This window comes from Myotis lucifugus, unplaced genomic scaffold (genome assembly GCF_000147115.1).
Source record: "Myotis lucifugus unplaced genomic scaffold, Myoluc2.0 scaffold_2140, whole genome shotgun sequence".
Taxonomy (NCBI): Eukaryota; Metazoa; Chordata; class Mammalia; order Chiroptera; family Vespertilionidae; genus Myotis; species Myotis lucifugus.
In genome coordinates, this window is record NW_005873188.1 from 9,625 (window position 1) to 28,163 (window position 18,539).

At 38.8% G+C, this 18,539-nt stretch overlaps 1 protein-coding gene and 1 non-coding gene across 2 annotated transcripts; one reads left to right on the forward strand and one right to left on the reverse strand.

Moving 5' to 3' along the window:
* Positions 1 to 323: 323 nt before the first annotated feature.
* On the forward strand, positions 324 to 16,096 carry LOC102436149 (NADH dehydrogenase (ubiquinone) complex I, assembly factor 6; the record flags this gene model as incomplete). Its single annotated transcript, XM_023748949.1, has 7 exons — positions 324 to 431; positions 1,741 to 1,863; positions 6,648 to 6,704; positions 11,363 to 11,465; positions 12,734 to 12,867; positions 13,944 to 14,045; positions 16,040 to 16,096. Coding segments are annotated over exons 2-7 (540 nt in total), but the record flags the coding sequence as incomplete, so codon positions are not given.
* Positions 10,374 to 10,508, reverse strand: LOC111824545. Its single transcript, XR_002827650.1, has one exon. It is a non-coding gene; the product is annotated as a small nucleolar RNA SNORA20 (small nucleolar RNA).
* Positions 16,097 to 18,539: the final 2,443 nt, after the last annotated feature.

Genomic DNA, 18,539 nt, shown 5'->3' on the forward strand with positions numbered 1-18,539 from the left:
ACCAGGACTTGCTGGAACTACTTTGGTAGCTCATTTGAATTCTTACAAAGTGATTCTGAAACCACTAAAATTATAAGTACTATATGAGTCAAAATAAATTAATGGAGATTAATTATTTCTTATTTTTAACTGTCTGGGATTGTGGGCAGGTACATTTTTAATAACTGTAGAGAAACAGGTATAGAATATAAGAAATTTCAGGCCTTTTTTGAATTGAAGCCTCATTATTTTCAGGTAATTCTGGTTAGTATTTTTTTGTGTGCAGTTTGGAAGTCAAAAGTAACTGTCTTTTTTTTTTTTTTTTTTTTTTTTTTTTGCCTATCTGTTACAGGAAACGAGATTATGAAGGCTATTTATGCTCCCTGCTGCTTCCTACAGAATCCAGAAGCTCTGCTTTTGCACTGAGAGCCTTCAATGTGGAACTGGCTCAGGCTGGTATTAAAATTCCTTTAAAATTATTTGCAAAAATGGTGATATAACGTGTTTAATGCTGAACAATAAAGAAATATAAGTGAAATAAGTCAGACAAAGAAAGTCAAATACCGTATGGTCTCATATATGGAATCTAAAGCAGGACAAAAGAAAACAAAGCCCCCAAACTCATAGATACAGAGACCAGGTTGATGGTTGCCAGCGACAGAGCTGGGATATGGGTGAAATGGGTGGTCAAAAGGTACAAGCTTTGTTATAAATGAGTAAGTCCTGGGGATGTAATGTACAGCATGATGACTATAGCTAGTAATACTGTATTGTATGTTGAAAGTTACTAAGAGTAGATCTTAAACGTTCTAATAGAAAAAGAAGGTTTATAACTGTGTACTGATGGATGTTAACTATACTTATTGTGGTGATTACTTCACAATATATACATATATCAAATCACGTTGTATACATGAAACTAATGTACTGTTACATATCAATTAAACTCAGTTTTTAAATATTTATCCCCTAGATTTAGCATGCATTGGTGCTTCTTGCCTGAATCTCACAAGGTCATTCTTAATTAGTAGTGAGTGAAGGAGACTGTAAAATAATTACTTAGTGAATGAATGAGTTTATTTAAAATGTCCATACAGTAATACTTTTTGTGGTGTACAGTTCTATAGGTTTTGAAAAATGCATAGTCATGTACTCACCACCATAGTCATGAGAAAACAATTCCAGCAACCAAAAAATTCCCTTTATAGTCAACCTCACCCCTCACCCATACTATTTTGAGATCCTTCTGCTTCCAGGTTATTTTGAAGTACGTTTCAGATAAACTTTTCTATCTGTCAACATTTCAGTATGTATCTCTAAAAGATAACTCACTTAGAAATAACCATAATGCCATCATCATACATTAAAACCTTAATAGTAACTTCTTAATGTCATTAAACATCTGGTGTTCAGATTTTCCAATTTCTCTCTCTCTTCAAATCAGGATTCAATAAGGTTTACATGTAAAGACTGGTTGATCTAGTTCTTAAATTTCTTTTAAACTAAACTCCTCCTCCTCTTTGTTTTTTCTTGCAGTTGTTTTCTAGAATCTCTCCCATTTTCTAAAATATTTTTGAATAAGCACCAAGTAATTTGTAGCTTTTACTTAGAAAACTCATAATGACAACAGTTTAACTTTAAGGAAAAATTAAAACAAATGTATATAGTTTTTGACTGAATTATGTGATTATGCAGTCATAAATATTGATTTTTTAGACTGTCAACAGTGCATTTATTAAAGTTTTAAAACCCTATTTATAGATTAAGGATTCAGTTTCTGAGAAAACAATTGGACTGATGCGAATGCAGTTTTGGAAGAAAACTGTGGATGACATATACAGTGACAATCCACCACATCAGCCTGTGGCCGTTGAACTGTGGAAGGTAAAAAAAAAAAATTACAAGAATTTTATTTGAGCATATTTTTGATGCATACAATTCGGATAATAGTGATGGGCAGTCTGTCCTAAAAAGATTGTTAGGCTCATGTAATGTTCTGATATATGTTAGTTTGGAGAGAAGAATTTAAAATTATACACTAATAATTTGCACAGATTTTTAATGTATTTCTTTATTAAAGGAAAAAAGAGGGATCTGGTCACTTTTTGTTATCAATTATTTTCCACATATTTGGTTGCAGAATTTAAACCCTACACATTTGAAGCAATGGCAGGTAAATTTTCTGTTCTACCTCTGAAGGGAGACGTGCTCTCAATATTGTCTAGACCAGCCGTGGGCAAACTACGGCCCGCGGGCCGGGATCCGGCCCGTTTAAAATGAATAAAACTAAAAAAAAAAAAGACCGTACCCTTTTATGTAATGATGTTTACTTTGAATTTATATTAGTTCACACAAACACTCCATCCATGCTTTTGTTCCGGCCCTCCAGTCCAGTTTAAGAACCCATTGTGGCCCTTGAGTCAAAAAGTTTGCCCACCCCTGGTCTAGACACAAATTTAAAACTGCCTTTCTAGTTTGATAGGATTGCCTATTTGTTGATGAATTTTAGGTATTAGAGAATGGAAACCGAAGGGCTAGAGTATAATTTGTATAGATAGATGTATATAATAGTTTTACATTAAAGCAGCTGTATGGAACCCTCATTCATACACAGCTATGCACAGTTTAGAAATATGCTCAATTAAGAACAGAGGAAGGGAATTAGGTGCTTTTGTCACTGATCTGTGTCCCCGTTGTAACATGATGAGTGCCGAAAGACAGTTTCTGTGCCAGCAGCCACTCACAGACCTGACAGTGGTACACCTCTTCTCAGGTCTGTGCGCCAGCAGAGGCAGACCCCGTTTCTGGGCCCAAATTGACTTCACAGAGCCCCAGTAAGGATGGAAAGCCAGGCCCCTCCAGCAGGGACTGAGAAGAAAAAGTGGATGGGAAGCTGTGAGTATTAGATTAGTTGTTGACCTCTATTCATCCCACTTCAGTAACTTCAACCTAGGTGACTCAGTTTAGAGAAAAGTGTCTCTAAAATCCAGAAACTTTCTGTTGATTATCATTATTATTATTATTTAAATACATATTTATTGATTTCAGAGAGGAAGGGAGAGGGAGAGAGAGATAGAAACATCAATGATGAGAGAGAATCATTGATTGGCTGCCCCCTGCACACCTCCTTCTGGGGATCGAGCCAGCAACTCAGGCATGAGCCCTTGACCAGCATCTACAGGCAAACCGGCTGGGGCTGTTTATTATTTTATACACAAACCTCACTGCAGTAGAGGTTTATACTAAGACTTGCATTGAAAGTTCTGGCCTTAGTCAGGAAATATCATGAAGAGTCAAAATTCCTTTAACACAAATTTATCTTGCTTTGGCTTTTCTTAAACAGAAAACATATTCTGAATTACAGAATGTTTAAATGTGTGCCAATTTGTCCAATTTTATAATAACAGCTTAAATTTTAATGATTGGTGTTGGCCAGCTCTTTTTTAAAAAAAATATATTTTATTGGTTTTTTACAGAGAGGAAGGGAGAGGGATAGAGAGTCAGAGACTTCGATGAGAGAGAAACATCGATCAGCTGCCCCCTGCACACCTCCCACTGGGGATGTGCCCACAACCAAGGTACATGCCCTTGACCGGAATCAAACCCGGGACCCCCCGGTCCACAGGCCGACGCTTCATCCACTGAGCCAAACCAGCCAGGGCTGGCCAGCTCTTTTATATGACCAGTGCTGAAGGTTAATACGAATATTTGAAAGGAGCAGGTAGTGTTCAGAGCATTTGCCCTCCTTGTATGTTCTTTATCCTCCTCATTCTGCAGGAGCATATGCTTATATTACCACTGTCCAGTAAAACCTCCCATTGGTTCTTCGAAGAGTCTCAGGTTCCTTAAGAGATAAGTAGAGAAACAGTGACTGTGTTGTCTGAGGGCACATTCCCGCTGCACTCTTTCATTGGTGCTTTTAGTACAAAGTAGTTGAATATCTAATTTCTCAGACATTTCATACGGGTTTCTCCATTTCTCTGTAGTTTAAATTTATGTTTATAGCCAAGGTCTTTATTCTGTTCGACTTCAGTTTTCAAAGTTTTAATGCTTTATTCAGCTGGCTTTCAGCTTCCTACAAATAATTTGTTTACCTTGATCTCGGATTCCCCTCAGAATGAGATAGAAGAACTCTATTTTGTGGTCAAGGAAGTGCAGCCATTATAACTTCATCCTTGAGAAAATAGGAGTATGACTTCTCGTGGTTAAATATTTAGTACTTTTATGTTCCAGGAATGGTGTTTGATGGTATGGTTACAAAGATCAGACGTACCCTGCCCCACTCAGACACGTACCAAATAAAACAAGAGCAGGACTCTGTAAGGACTGAGGAACCCCATTGGTTCCTGGGCTTGTGGAGGGGGGCTAGTGGGAGTCCTGCTATGTAACAGCAGCAGTGCTGAGGATACTTGGGAGCCAACTTTGTGCAGCCCTGTTAGCTTCTTTTAGGTTTCTGCCACAAAGTGAGCTCTGGTCTCCATACTTTCACCCTTGTCACATGTGTATTGATGAGCATGCTAGCTAGCCTTGACATTCAGTTGTCAATCACATCTTAGAGTCTTAGTTGAAGTATGGGATATTCCTAAGACTTTATGTTTCACTACTATTACTATAGTGAAAATATGTCTTATTTAGTGTTGATTTGACAAGAAGACAATGTTTTTAAAACTTATCAAACTTTCAGAAAGGTTTCCAAATAAAAAATAGTATAAGAACACCTCTATACCCTTTACCCAGATTTACCTATTGTTAACATTTAAAACGTTTTATCCCGCCGTAACCGGTTTGGCTCAGTGGATAGAGCATCGGCCTGTGGACTGAAGGGTCCCAGGTTCGATCCCGGTCAAGCGCATGTACCTTGGTTGCGGGCACATCCCCAGTAGGGGGTGTGCAGGAGGCAGCTGATTGATGTTTCTCTCTCATCAATGTTTCTAACTCTCTATCTCTCTCCCTTCCTCTCTGTAAAAAATCAATAAAATATATATATTTTTAAAAATAAAACATTTTATCCCATTTGTTAATCATTTGTACTGCTCACTCACATGGGTGCATGAGCTTGTTCTCTCGCTCTGTTTTTTTTCTGAATCATTTTTTAGTGTAAGTTATATACATCGTGGCCCTTTATCCTTAAATGCTTTAGTGAGTATTTCCTAAGAATAGGGACATTCTATTATATAACCAAAACAGTTAAGAATGGTAAATTTAACTTTGATATAACACTTTTTATCTAATTTTCCATTTATATTCCAGTTTTGTTAGTTGACCCAATAATGTCCACTGTAGTGTTTTTTCCCTCCAGTATAGGATTCAGTCTAAGGTCAGGTAATATTTGTCTTATCTCTTAAGCCTATTTTAATCTGGAACATTTCCACAGCCTTCCTTTCTTTTCTATGACATTACCTTTTCAAAGAGGATAGCCCCTCCACTTTTTTTAATAGAACATTACTCATTTTGGATTCATCTGATGTTTTCTCAGGTTGTGCATTCTTGGCCATAATACTGCATAGACGATGTCGTCTTCTTAGGGTGTCATATCTGAAGGCATATTTTGTACATCTGTACCTTATTGGCATTGTTAATGTTCATCATCCAGTCAAGATGTTGCCTGGTTTTCCCACTGTATAATTATAATTCTCCTGGCAACTATAAGACAATGCAAATATTCTATTCCTCATTAATTTCCCCTGAAACATAGCATTCATTGATGGCTCTTGTCTGATTCAGTCTTTACTATTATGATTGCAAAATGCCATTTTTCAATTCTAATACTCCGAGCACATTTACCAGTTGGCAGTAACCAAGATCTCTCACTCTCCTATATTTATTTATTTGTCTATTAATTATTGTTATAAACTCATGAAATTCTATTTTTTTCCAGTAGTTTATAGTTCATTACTAAACTTAATTATTTTGGTGTTCAAATAGTCCCAGATTTGGACAGTGGGAAACCCTTTCAAACTGCCTCCCATAATTTTTTTGAGCATTTTCCATTTTCTGGAACAATAAGATACTCTAGGGATCATATTAACTCTCCCTTGCCCAACTCTGGAAATTGCTCATTTCTTTGGATCCCTGGGATTATATTAACTCTCCCTTGCCCAACTCTGGAAATTGCTCATTTCTTTGGATCCCTGTTTCTTTGGGAGAAATGCTTTTAGAGACTGAGATGTGGGCACAGGTGTGGTCTTTTCTACTAGAGTGTCTTTACCTGCTAAAGTAATACTGTGCTTTGCAGATTATTCCCTTTGGAGTTTTAGTTACTCTTTTCCTTTTGGATAAGTGGTTATTTTTATTCATTAGAATCTTCATCCTATGGAAAGAAGTTTGCATGTAATAAGCAGGCATAGACATCAGGGTGCATCAATAACAGAATCTTGGGTATTTAATTCTTGTGTTTGTTTGAAAGTGGAATCATTAAACTACTAATAGTATAATAAAAAATACAGACTATTGGAAAAGTTTTAGATATATTATCTTTACTTGGAAATATTTTCTAGGGACATTTTCTTTTTTCCTGGTATTGCTTTAACACAGCTATTTATTTGGTGGTGAGTTATTACAAATATTCCCTTTCCTAGTTTTGTATTTGGTTTGTTTATTTTTATTCATGTCTGCAGAAGTCATTTCTAGTGCTTTCTAAAAATTTATAAAACTCTTCTTTTTTTTAGGCTGTCAAAAGACATAATCTGACTAAAAGATGGCTTATGAAAATCATTGATGAAAGAGTAAGTTGAAATTGCTCAAGTCTTAAATTTTTCTTCCTTTTTAATCTTTAAACTAATTTTTCATCAAAATTTGAGTAGTCAACCCAGTACTTGGATCTCTGTCCAAAGAGTAGAGGGAATAAGGAAAGTTTGATGGTTCTAGTGAATGGAATCCTAAGCTAAGTTCTTAGAACTGAGTTCTATTCTAGTTCCCACAAATTGCTCAGTGACCTGGGCTAACCTGTACAATCTTTCTGATACATTGTTGGCTCAGTGTCCTCACTGGCCTGATGTTTATAATGTATTGTTGCCATGAAAGTGCAAGTCTACTTAACTTTATGTGAATATAATCTATGAATAACCATAGCTATAGTAATCCTATATAATAAAAGGGTAATATGCAAATAGACCGAACAGCAGAACAACTGAACAACCAATCAAAGCGAAATATGCTGATGATATGCTAAGGCTGCTCAACCGCTCACTATGACATGAACTGACCACCAAGTGGCAGACAGTCAGCTGCTTGACCAGTCGCTATGACGCGCACTGACCACCAGGGAGCAGACAGTTGACTGGTCGACCAGTTGCTATGATGTGCACTGACCACCAAGGGGCAGATGCTCCAACTGGTAGGTTAGCTTACTGCTGGGGTCCAGCCGATTGGGACTAAGCGAGATGGGCCAGACATGCCCTGGAGCCCTCCTGCTATCCCTCCCCGGCCCGTTCATGCACTGGTAGGGCCCCTTAGCCTGGCCTGCACCCCCTTGCAATCTGAGACCCCTCAGGGAGTGTTGGAGAGCCAGTTTCAGCCCGATCTGCAGGCCACTCTCCTTGGGAGGGCGCCAGACGCAGGGCTTATGGCTGGCGAGTGCTGCGAGCCTCTCCCTATGGGGACTGATTGGGCACAAGCCTGCGGCAGGCACAGTGGGGCTGGCATAAGTGGGAGCGGCAAGTAGGAGCTGCAGGCGGCGTTGGATTGCGGGTTTTGGCCCAATCCCTAAAGGCCACCCAGAGGGACCCCACCTGTGCATGAATTAGTGCATCAGGCATGTAGTAATAATATAAGCCAAAATGAGATGGTGGCTTCAACATTAAGAAAAATTGCTCAGTTGACCTATAGAGTTAATTAGCACTAAGAAAATCATTTTTTCAGATGTCCTGGTTTTATGACATTAAGAAAATTGGAGAACTTAAGACAGAGATAGCTTTCCTGTTTAATGGAATAATAACACTTAGCATTTATAGGGAGAAATATTTAAAAGTAAAGGACTGTGCTCAATCTCCCCTCATAGAGTCAATAAAAATTCCAGCTGCCTTTTTTACAGAAATTGACAAGCTGATCCTAAAATTCTTATGCAAATGCAAGGGACCCAGAATCACCAAAACAATGTTGAAAAAGGAGAACAAAGTTCGAGGACTCATATTTCTTGATTTCGAAACTTAACTACAAAGTTATAGGAATCAAACTGTGGTATTGATATAGAATAGACATATAGATCAATAGAATAGAATTGAGAGTCCAATAATAAACCCATATATTTATAGTCAGTTGATTTTTGACAAGAGTGTGAAGATAATTCAGTGGGGAAAATATTTGTTTCAACAAATGTTGTTGGGACAACTGGATAGCCACATGCAAAAGAATGAATTTGGACTCCTACCTCACACCGTATACAAAAACTTACTCAAAATGGATCAAAAACCTAAATGTAAGACAATTGTAAAACTCTTAGGAGAAAACATAGGCATAAGTTTTTGTGACTTTAGGATGGGCAGTGATTTCTTAGATGTGATGATAAAAGCACAAGAAATAAAATATATACCTGGTAATTGGACTTTATCAAAATTAAAAAATTTAAGGAAGTTAAAAGACAGTTCATAGAATGGGAAAAAGTATTTGCCAGTTATATATTTGATAAGAGACTAGTATCTAGAATATGTAAAGAATTCTTAGAGCTAAACACTAAAAAAGACAGATAATCCAATTTAAAAATAGGCAAAGGATCTGAGTAAACATTCTTTAAGAAGATATACCAATGACCAATAAGCACCTGAAGATATGTTCAGTATGTTTTCATTAGGGAAACGTAAATAAAAAACACAATGAGATACTGCTTCATATGTAGATTATGTAGATGATAATAAAAAAGATATTGGTGAGAATGTGGAGAAATTGGAATCCTTCATACATTCCTCATGGAATGTAAAATGGTACAGCTGCTTTGGAAAAACAGTTTTTCAAAAATTAAACAGAGTTTACTATAGACCCAGCATTTTACTCCTAGGTTATATACCAAGAGAAATGAGAATATATGTCCACACAAAACTTGTATACAATGTTTATAGCAGCATAGTCCAAAAATGGGAACAACTCATAGTCTATCAATGATTGAATAAACCAAATATGGCATATCCATACAATGGAATATTGTTTATAATTTCTTCAATTAAAATGAATGAAGTACTGATAGAAGCTTAGACTTGTATGAACCGTAGTAACCTGCTAATTAAAAGAAGCCAGATACAAAAAGCCACATATTGTATTATTGTGTTTTTATAAAATGTCCAGAACAGACAAATCCATGGGAACAGAAGGTAGATTTGTGGCTTGTCAGGAGATGAGGGGAAGGGAAATGGGAAGTGACTGCTTCCTGGATATGGATTTCTTTTTGGTGATGAAAACATTCCGGGATTCACCGTAGCTGGTTTGGCTCAGTGGATAGAACCTCGGCCCACAGACTGAAGGGTCCCAGGTTCAATTTTAGTCAAGGGCACGTACCTTGGTTGCAGGCTCAGTCCCCAGTCCTGGTTGGGGCCTGTGCAGGGAACAACCAGTCGATGTGTCTCTCTCTGTCTCTCTGTAAAAATAAGTGGAAAAATATCCTCAGGTGAGGATTACAAAAAAAACCCCAAAAAACCCAATTAGGTAGTGGTGATAGTTGCGTAACTTGGTAAATATACTAAAAACCACTGACCTAATATATTTTAAAAAGATAAATTTTATGGTATATGAGTTATGTCATTTTTTAAAATATAAAAGATTTGGACATATTTCTTTTCCCCTTGAATCATTGCTGGTGTCAATTTTTTCTGATTAAAAAGAGGAAGAGTGTATCACCTTGAAAACAGTCTTTGTTAATGTATTATTATAAAAGTGGCTAGCTTTTACTAGGATTTACATTTTTTTGTTTCTTGAATAGAGTGAATAGAGTTGTGCTCAGTTAATCAATCCTGTTACTTTATTGACCACTAAAGGCCCAGTGCACGAAATTTGTGCAAGAGTAGGCCTTCCTTCCCCAGCTGCTGGCACCGGGTCCCTCTGGCACCCGGGACCCAGGCTTCCTTCACAGAGGGAGGCCCCGCCCACCCACCACAGCCTGCTGGTCAGTGGCCTGGGCTCCCTCTGCGGGGTGATCGTGGAACCCCCCTGATTGATTGCCCCACTGGCTGGTGGCCTGGGCCTCCCTCTGCGGGGCGATCATGGGGCAATGGCCGAGCCCCCGACCAATCGCATCGCGCCCGCCTTGGTTGGCCTGGCGCCAGTGGATGTCATAGCGTGGTTGTCCAGAAGGTTGTTCGGTCTAATTAACATATTACACTCTTATTATTATAGAAAATTTGGGGGGGGGGGAGGTGGAGAGACTGGGTTATGAGTCTCCTTTCTTTTTCTTTTACTTTTTTTTTTACATTTGTCTAAACTATGCATGCAGAAGAGATGAAATAGTTACTCCATCTCAATTGACAGTGGTCCAATGTTATTTTATCCTGTGCATATAACTGCTCATATCATTGTAAAGACTATAGCAGCAAATAAATGGGAAGTCCTTTCTTTTCCTAGGCACCTTTTCCTTATTGAGAGCATGGGCTTGACAGTCAAAATGTGTGGTTTGAATCCTATCTCTACCATTTATTAGCTACTAGAGGCCCGTGCACTGGGGAGGGTTCCTCAGCCCGTCCTGCGCCCTCTCGCAGTCCGGGACCTCTCAGGGGATGTCCACCTGCCAGCTTAGGCCCGCTCCGTGCTCATAGCTGGCGAGCACAGTGGCAGTGGCGGGAGCCTCTCCTGCCTCCACGGCAGCACTAAGGAACAGCGAGCTCAGCTTCTGGCTGAGTGGTGCTCCCCTTGTGGGAGTGTGCTGACCACCAGGGGGCAGCTCCTGTGTTGAGCATCTGCCCCCTGCTGGTCAGTGTGCATCAGAGCGACCGGTCATTCCACCGTGTTGTCGATTTGCATATTAGGGTTTTATTATATAGAATGTGACCTTAGGAATATTACTTCATGTGTCCGGGACTCAGTTTCTTCATCTGCAAAATGGGAGAAGTATTATTTTGTTATCTTTGGGGGGATGCTAAGATTAAAAAGATAATGGTTAGTGCTGAAGTAAGAGCTCAGTAAAGTCAGTTTTTGTGATATTCTTTCGAAGGAATTAAAAATTAAGCCAACCTATGTTCATGGTGATTTGTGCATTGAGATTAATCCTGAGGTATTTATTTTGAGGGGAGATTTGTAAGATTGTGTAGAACTTTCATATCTTAATTTTATTTTAATCTTCTTTTACTTTGTATAAACAGTATATACTTAATGTTTTTATTATTCAGTTCTTTTGGGCAAAAAATCGTGTCTTTATAAATTTTGATAATTCAGCAAACTTGATTTGCCTTTTGTTTGATTATAGGAAAAAAATTTGGATGACAAAGCATATCGTAATATCCAGGAACTGGAAAATTATGCCGAAAACACACAGAGTTCTCTTCTTTATTTAACACTAGAAATATTGGGTAAGTTGTGTTTTTTTTAATTTCATACTTCTCTTTTTCTGAATAAAACACGTTTCAGACTTCATTCTTTCATAATTTGACAATCTAACCACTTTAACACTGAAGTTTTTCTTTGCATCATTTGTAAAGGAACAGCTATATATATATATATTTTTTTTTTTTTTGAGCAAGAAGAGGAATATATGTTTGTCTTTGGAGTGCAGACTAATCTAATAAAAATACTTTAGCTGTGGCTGGTTTGGCTCAGTGGATAGAGTATCAGCCTGCGGACTAAAGGGTCCTGGATTTGATTCCGGTCAAAGGCACATGCCCAGGTTGTGGGCTCGGTCCCCAGTGGGGGGTGTGCAGGAGGCAGCCAATAGGTGATTCTCTCTCATCATTAATGTTTCTATCTCTCTTCCTCTCTGAAATCAATAAAAATATATTTAAAAAAATACTTTAGCTACTTCATGGGAATGTCATAGTTAATAATCTGGTAATTGCTGATGTTTATTTTTTTATGTTAGTTAATCCTCACCCGAAAATATTTTTTCCATTGATTTTTTTAGAGAGAGTGGAAAGGAAGGGGAGTGACAGAGAGAGAGAAAAAAAAAACATCGATGTGAGAGAGGCACATCGATTGGTTGCCTCCCGCACACGCCCCAACCGGGAATCGAACCCGAGATCTTTCAGTCGCAGGCCGACGTTCCAACCTCTGAGCCAAACAGGCCAGGGCTGATGATTTTTTAAGCCTCTAAGCTGGGAATGTCTTATAGTAATGAGGATTGTAATGAGGAAATTACTTGGCACAAGGACAGTAACATCCATTTGGAGACGGTAATATATTTTTATGTCACCCTAAAGGAATAAATGTTATTTTATCCTATGCATATTGAATTTCCCAGGCCTGTTCTGCCTGCACATTTGGTGACATGTTTGCCAACACAAAGGAGGGAGCAAAGAGCAGAATATACTTAAAGTGAGGTCGTATGGACGTTGCACTGAGAAGAAATGAAACACTCGTGTTGTTTTTCCATGATAGCTGATTACAATTCCAAATGTGTTTTTAGTGTGATGTAGTCTGAGGAAAACTTATTTAAAAGTTCAAGTTCAGAAACCTGCTTAGTAGTCAGCTTGTTTTTGTGCCCATTTTACTCATAGATCCTGTTTTTCAGGTGTGAATGCATTAGGATAAACAATTAGTTTTACATGTGTAGGTGATTTCTCTTTGTACTTCTGTTGACTTATGCATTTAAAGAGCAGTCCTGTGATTACTTTCAAAACCACAGGTGTAAAGGACCTTCATGCAGATCATGCTGCAAGTCACATTGGAAAGGCGCACGGCATTGTCACTTGCTTGAGAGCCACGCCGTATCACACTAGCAGAAGAAGGGTGTTCCTTCCCATGGACATTTGTATGCTGGTAAGGCTGTTACTTGTATTTACCTCAGGAAGATGGGAGGGATGTTATTTCTTGGCTCTTTGCTTAGTCTATTCAAGTAACTGCTTTGAAATGAATGCATATTTCTTTTCGGCTCCTTGGTTATCAAGTGAGAATTTTTGTCAGTCAGGCATTTTCGGTCTCTGGTGGAGCTATGAGTAAGGAAATCCGGAGAACCTCACTTGGTGTAGCTTCATGTGGATGCTTACTCCCTTCCAAGCAATGACAGTAATTATTCCTACTGTTAGCTTAGCCTGTTCTATTTTATTTTATTTTATTTTATTTTTTAATTGAGGAGAGAAGAGAGAGAGAAAGAGAAACATTGGTTTGTTGTTCCACTTACTTATGCATTCATTGGTTGATTCAGGTATGTGCCCTGACTGGGGATCAAACCCGCAACCTTGGCGTATTGGGATGAGGCTCCAACCAACTGAGCTACCTGGCCAGGACCAGCCTGTTCTTTATTTTAGAGGAGGAAATCATCCTTAAGACAAGAATATTGTTTATGAGAACTTTTATTTTCTGTATGAGAATCATTATTGTCTGTGCTTTTAAAACGTCTTATATGTTTGTTTTCTTGTGTATTTTTTTAAGATATATTTTTATTGATTTCAGAGAGGAAGGGAGAGGGAGAGAGAGGTAGAAACATCAATGATGAGAATCATTGATCGGCCGTCTCATGCACGCCCCCTACTGGGGATCAAGCCTGCTACTTGGACTTGTGCCCTTGACCGGAATCGAACCCAGGACTAACGCTCTATCCACTGAGCAAAACCAGCTAGGGCTCTTGCTTGTGTATTTTTGTTCTACTACTACAACTGTTGTTAATTATCATCCTGTTGCATATTCTTCCGAGAGAGAGAGAGAGAGAGAGAGAGGAGAGAGAGCGCGCCTGTGTATATATACACAGCCACACATACACATATATGTACACATCCATATATTTTTAAAAACAAAATAGACATTATATTGTACTTACTGTTCTCTCACCTGTTTTCTTGAGCTAAGTTAGTTTTAAGTATGCTTTTTAATTGCTAATATAATATTTTTCAACACAGCATGGTGTTTCACAAGAGGATTTTCTACGGAAGAACCAAGATAAAAATGTGAGAGATGTGATATATGACATTGCCAGCCAGGCCCACTTGCACTTGAAGCATGTAAGTTGCCTTCCCCTTCCCCCCCCCCAAATCATTTAGGAAACTATCCTTTCTAGGTGTGGCTGTTCCTAGATCATACTGTTCCCTACTTGGCAGACTGTATTCCAACTTTCCTTGAAATCCCAGTGGATTTATCTCAGGGACTATTGTAAACTTTTTCCACTTTTAAAAAATACCGCTTTCTCCCTTTCAGCAAATGTGTGCCCCATTTACTGGGCTTCCTCAGTTAGGTCCCACTCTGATCATCACTCACCATTTCTGTCTCTCGGGCGGCGTGTCTTTCTGCCTTGCAGGGCTGATGCCTCTCCCCCCTTCCCAGGACCTTGCATGCTCAGGGTCCCAGCTGGGGTTTTCAGTTGGCCTCTCCGATAACTTGTCTCTCTTATCTTCTGGTTTGTTGCTGCTGCCTTCTGAAGTTATCGGCATCCTGTGGACCCTCCTGTTTCTTATTTTTCCCTCACAATTAACCTTTTTTGAATAAGTGGTCTGCATTCATTGTTACCTCAAGGCCCTCACCGCCCTGACACTTCATGCTGTAATTTGGCTTTCATCCTGCTGCTCTAATAATAATCACTAGTGAATAATCTCCTTTTGCCACATTTAAGAGTGTCTGATTTAGAGAAGGTGGATGTTTATGTATGTACACACACACACACACACACACACACGCACACAACCCAGAGCTAGAATCAACTAGACTTGATAACTGATTGGATTGTGGCAGGATCAGGAAGAGGGGAAGTTGAAGGCTGCACAGAGTTCAAGTAGAGATGGTGATGGGGCCATTCAAAGACTATAGTAGTAAAAGAGCAGTGGCACACTAGGATCAGTAGACAGACTAGCTGCTGGACATCATTGAATAGAAGGAGATTAGAAGACATTTAGGGAGATGGGCTGTTAAAGAATGCAGGATTGTGACTTTGAAAGGAGATGAGAACTGGAGAGAGAGATTTGGGAGCCATCCACATGGAAAGAAATGGTTAAGGCTCTGAGTTTGGATGTCATTGCCCAAGGAGAATGTACATCTGGATAAGAGGGCCTAGTGCCCACCTCCATTCCTCAGGTGGAAGGAGAAAGGGCCATTTCTTAGGAAGAAGAAGGAAAGAATGATCAAAGAAGTAGGAAAACAGAGTCAGTGTGTTAGAAACCAAGGGAGGAACAAATTCCAAGAAGGGGGAGTGATAAAACTGCATGCTACCGGGAGATGAAGAGAAAAGAGGTAGGGCGAATAGTAGGGTGTGGATGATTTTGAAGAGAGCAATTTTAGTAGACTGGTGAAACAGAGGGGAAGGGTGAAGATGTGAGTCAGGAAGCAGAGGTGGTATCTGACAGTGTACATGAAGGCCTAGAAACGGGTGGGCTTGCTGAGAGCAGGTGGGCATCAGCCTGAGAGCTTCGTGGATTCCTAGTCCAGAGAAGTAGGGCTGTGAGTTAGATGAGGTTAGTCAAGGTGTGGAGGCCTCTGAATCCCAAGATGCATAGTTGAGACTTGCTCAATGAGGGACATATGTTAAAGAAAATAAACATAAAACAGTGACTTAGGAACATTAACTTGGCTGGCTGTGTGGAATGATTTAAAGGTTGGAAACACAGGCAGAACGATCAGCTAGGAGGATCTTCTATTCATCTAAACAGGAGATAATGACCGACTAAGCTGGGAGGTGCTGGGACTTGTGAACACAAGTCTTTCTTCATTTACCCCCAACCACAGAGCTGGAGGGTCAAAGTTACAAGATGTTATAAGGCAGCTGGAAAATGCCAAAGTCAACTGGTAAGGGAGAATGGAATTCTTAATATAGTTCTTTTTCCTGAGTCCTTTAAGCTTAAGAAATTAATTGTAATCTGCAGGGGTGAGAGCTGTTTTCTTGCTTTTGGGAGAGGCCCTAGCTGTATTGTTAAATGACCAGTTGCTTTGTGTTCACTTTCTGAGAGAGAGTGTTTATTTCCAGAAATATTTATATTTCAAACCAGTTTCCTTTTGTCTTCCTTCTTAGGCTAGGTCCCTCCACAAAAGTGTTCCTGTGAAGGCATTTCCTGCCTTTCTTCAGACGGTAAGTAGATTAACAGGGAAGGCTGCTTAATGAATGAAGCAGGTGTATATGACCTTTTTCTGTTTTATGAGATTCAAATGCACGTCTTTAGTTTGGTGGCTTTATTTTTATTTTTGTTTCTCTTCCTTGTGGTGGGTTTCTTAGTTGCCTTCCGCTTTAGGCAATGGCCATGCCTGTATTTCCCAGAGGCCAGTGAGGAGAGCAGCAGTTTGAATCTGCTTTGCCTTTTACTAGCCGTGGGGGTTTAAGATCCCTAACCGCCATGTTCCTCAGTATACTCGTAGATAAAATGGGAATCATGTGGGAGACTGTCTTATAGGGTTGTTAGGCTACTTATAGCTATATGAGTATTACTTATTATTCTAGTAATATTTTCTCCACTGGGACCACATTGTAGCACTGGCTCCTGAGCAGTGTGGCTCATGGACCAGTGCTGAGCTGCCGCATCATATACCTGGGAAAGCTTTGAAAGCATACAGATTCCTCGGGTGTTCTTACTAAATAACACTTGGGATTGAGGAGGGGGAATTCCTAGGAGAAACTGTGATTTTAATAAGTTCCCCAGATGCTTCTGATGTATAGCCAAGTTAGGGAATTGTTGAAAAATATATAAAGAAATGAGAATAGCTTCCAATTAGCACCTATTACAGGACAGGCTCTGAATTAGGTCATTTCAGACATTATTCCTAATCACCCTTATGCATGGTTTCCTTTATTTTATAGGTAAAAACCAAAGTTCAAAGATTTGTGATCTTTAAAAATTGAAAACTCATGCATTTTCTACAATACCAAACATATCTTCTACCTTTTCCCCAAAAATATATTTAAAGATTCATTTTTACCCTTTCAGATCTTCTAGGTCTCAGATCTGAGTGTTCCCAATCATTTTATTTCTTTAATGGGTTTGCTTATTACAAAGTAATACATTAATAGTTTAGATGTTCACAGCGTATTAGAGGAGGCAAAGGAAGAAATAAGAATCCTCTCTCAATTCCATCATTTCCAGAGAGAGAGTCTGTTTATCTTTCTGGACTTTTTATGATCATATAATTACATATGTATATTTTTGTATAAATGGGGTGTTAAGCATTTCCTTCTGTGTCAACATACACTGTTCTCTGTCACCATTTTTAATGGTTATTTGGTTATTAGGTCTTAATGATATTTGAGGATGCACCATCATCTGTTTTTAACTTACTCTTTAAGTTAAGCTCCCATGAAGGCCAAGGACTTTGTCTGTTTTGTTCACTTCTGTGAATAATGTTCTTAACTCTGGATGCCCTTTAGAATCACTGGGGAATCAGGGAAAAAACAACCCAAAAACCCAAAGCAATGTTGGGCCCCTCCCCAAACCAATTAAATCACAATATCTAAGAGTTTGGATCCTGACACTGATACTTTTTAAAAACTGCCCGGTAATTGTGAAGTGCAACTCGCCTGAGAACCACTACCTTAGACCAGTGATCTCACGGTGTGGTCCCTGGACCAGCAGTATTCGTCTCACCTGGGAACTTGTTTTGAAATACAGATGGTGGGCCCCATGGCAGACCTGGGGCTGGCGCCCAGCTCTGTCTCCATCTGTGCCAGGAGAAACCGGAGGGACCACATGGCAATTCCTGAAGGACTGCTAATGTCCTGTGTCCTCATTCCAGCTGGGACACATCTCTTCTTATTGTTTTATAAATGGGGCATCTGTGAATTATTTTGTTCAAAGAAAAGGTTTTGCTGTTTAAAAACTATCTGAGGCTATAGTATATACTCTTCTTCATAGGTAAAGCTTTAATATGCCATATTCAGAAATTATAATGTCTTTGAGAGTTTTCAGTAAATTGTTATATCGAACAATTTATTTACTATTAGCCAAACTTTCCTTTGAACCAAATCCTAATTTGTGAATGCCCAGTTGAGGTCACATTTTATCTGTATTTTAATAGAATTTTTTAATTATAAAAGAAATAACATTCTTAGAGATTTGGACAACATAAAAATAATATTAGAAGAAAATAACTACCACCTATAATTCTAGGACACAGAGACAAACCACTGTTTATTCTGTTCTTTTTTTGTAATTTTTGTGTATAGTTGAAATCACACTTTATATTTCAGTACCTTACTTATCAAGCATTTAACCACATCATTAAAATATTTATAAATATAATATTTAATGGCTGTATAATATCCTATTATATGCCTGTACCTTAATTTCATCAACTATTTCTTATAGTTAGGTATTATAAAACTATTAAAATGAGCATAATAGAATTCTTAGAGATGGAAAGTTGATTGCAATATATCTGTATATATAAAAGTCTAAGCAACCTTTACGACCAGTCGACCTGTCGCTATGATGCACACTGACCACCAGGGGCAGACGCTCAATGCAGGAACTGCCCCATGGTGGTCAGTGCCCTTCCCATAGCCAACCTCCCACAGCCATCCAACC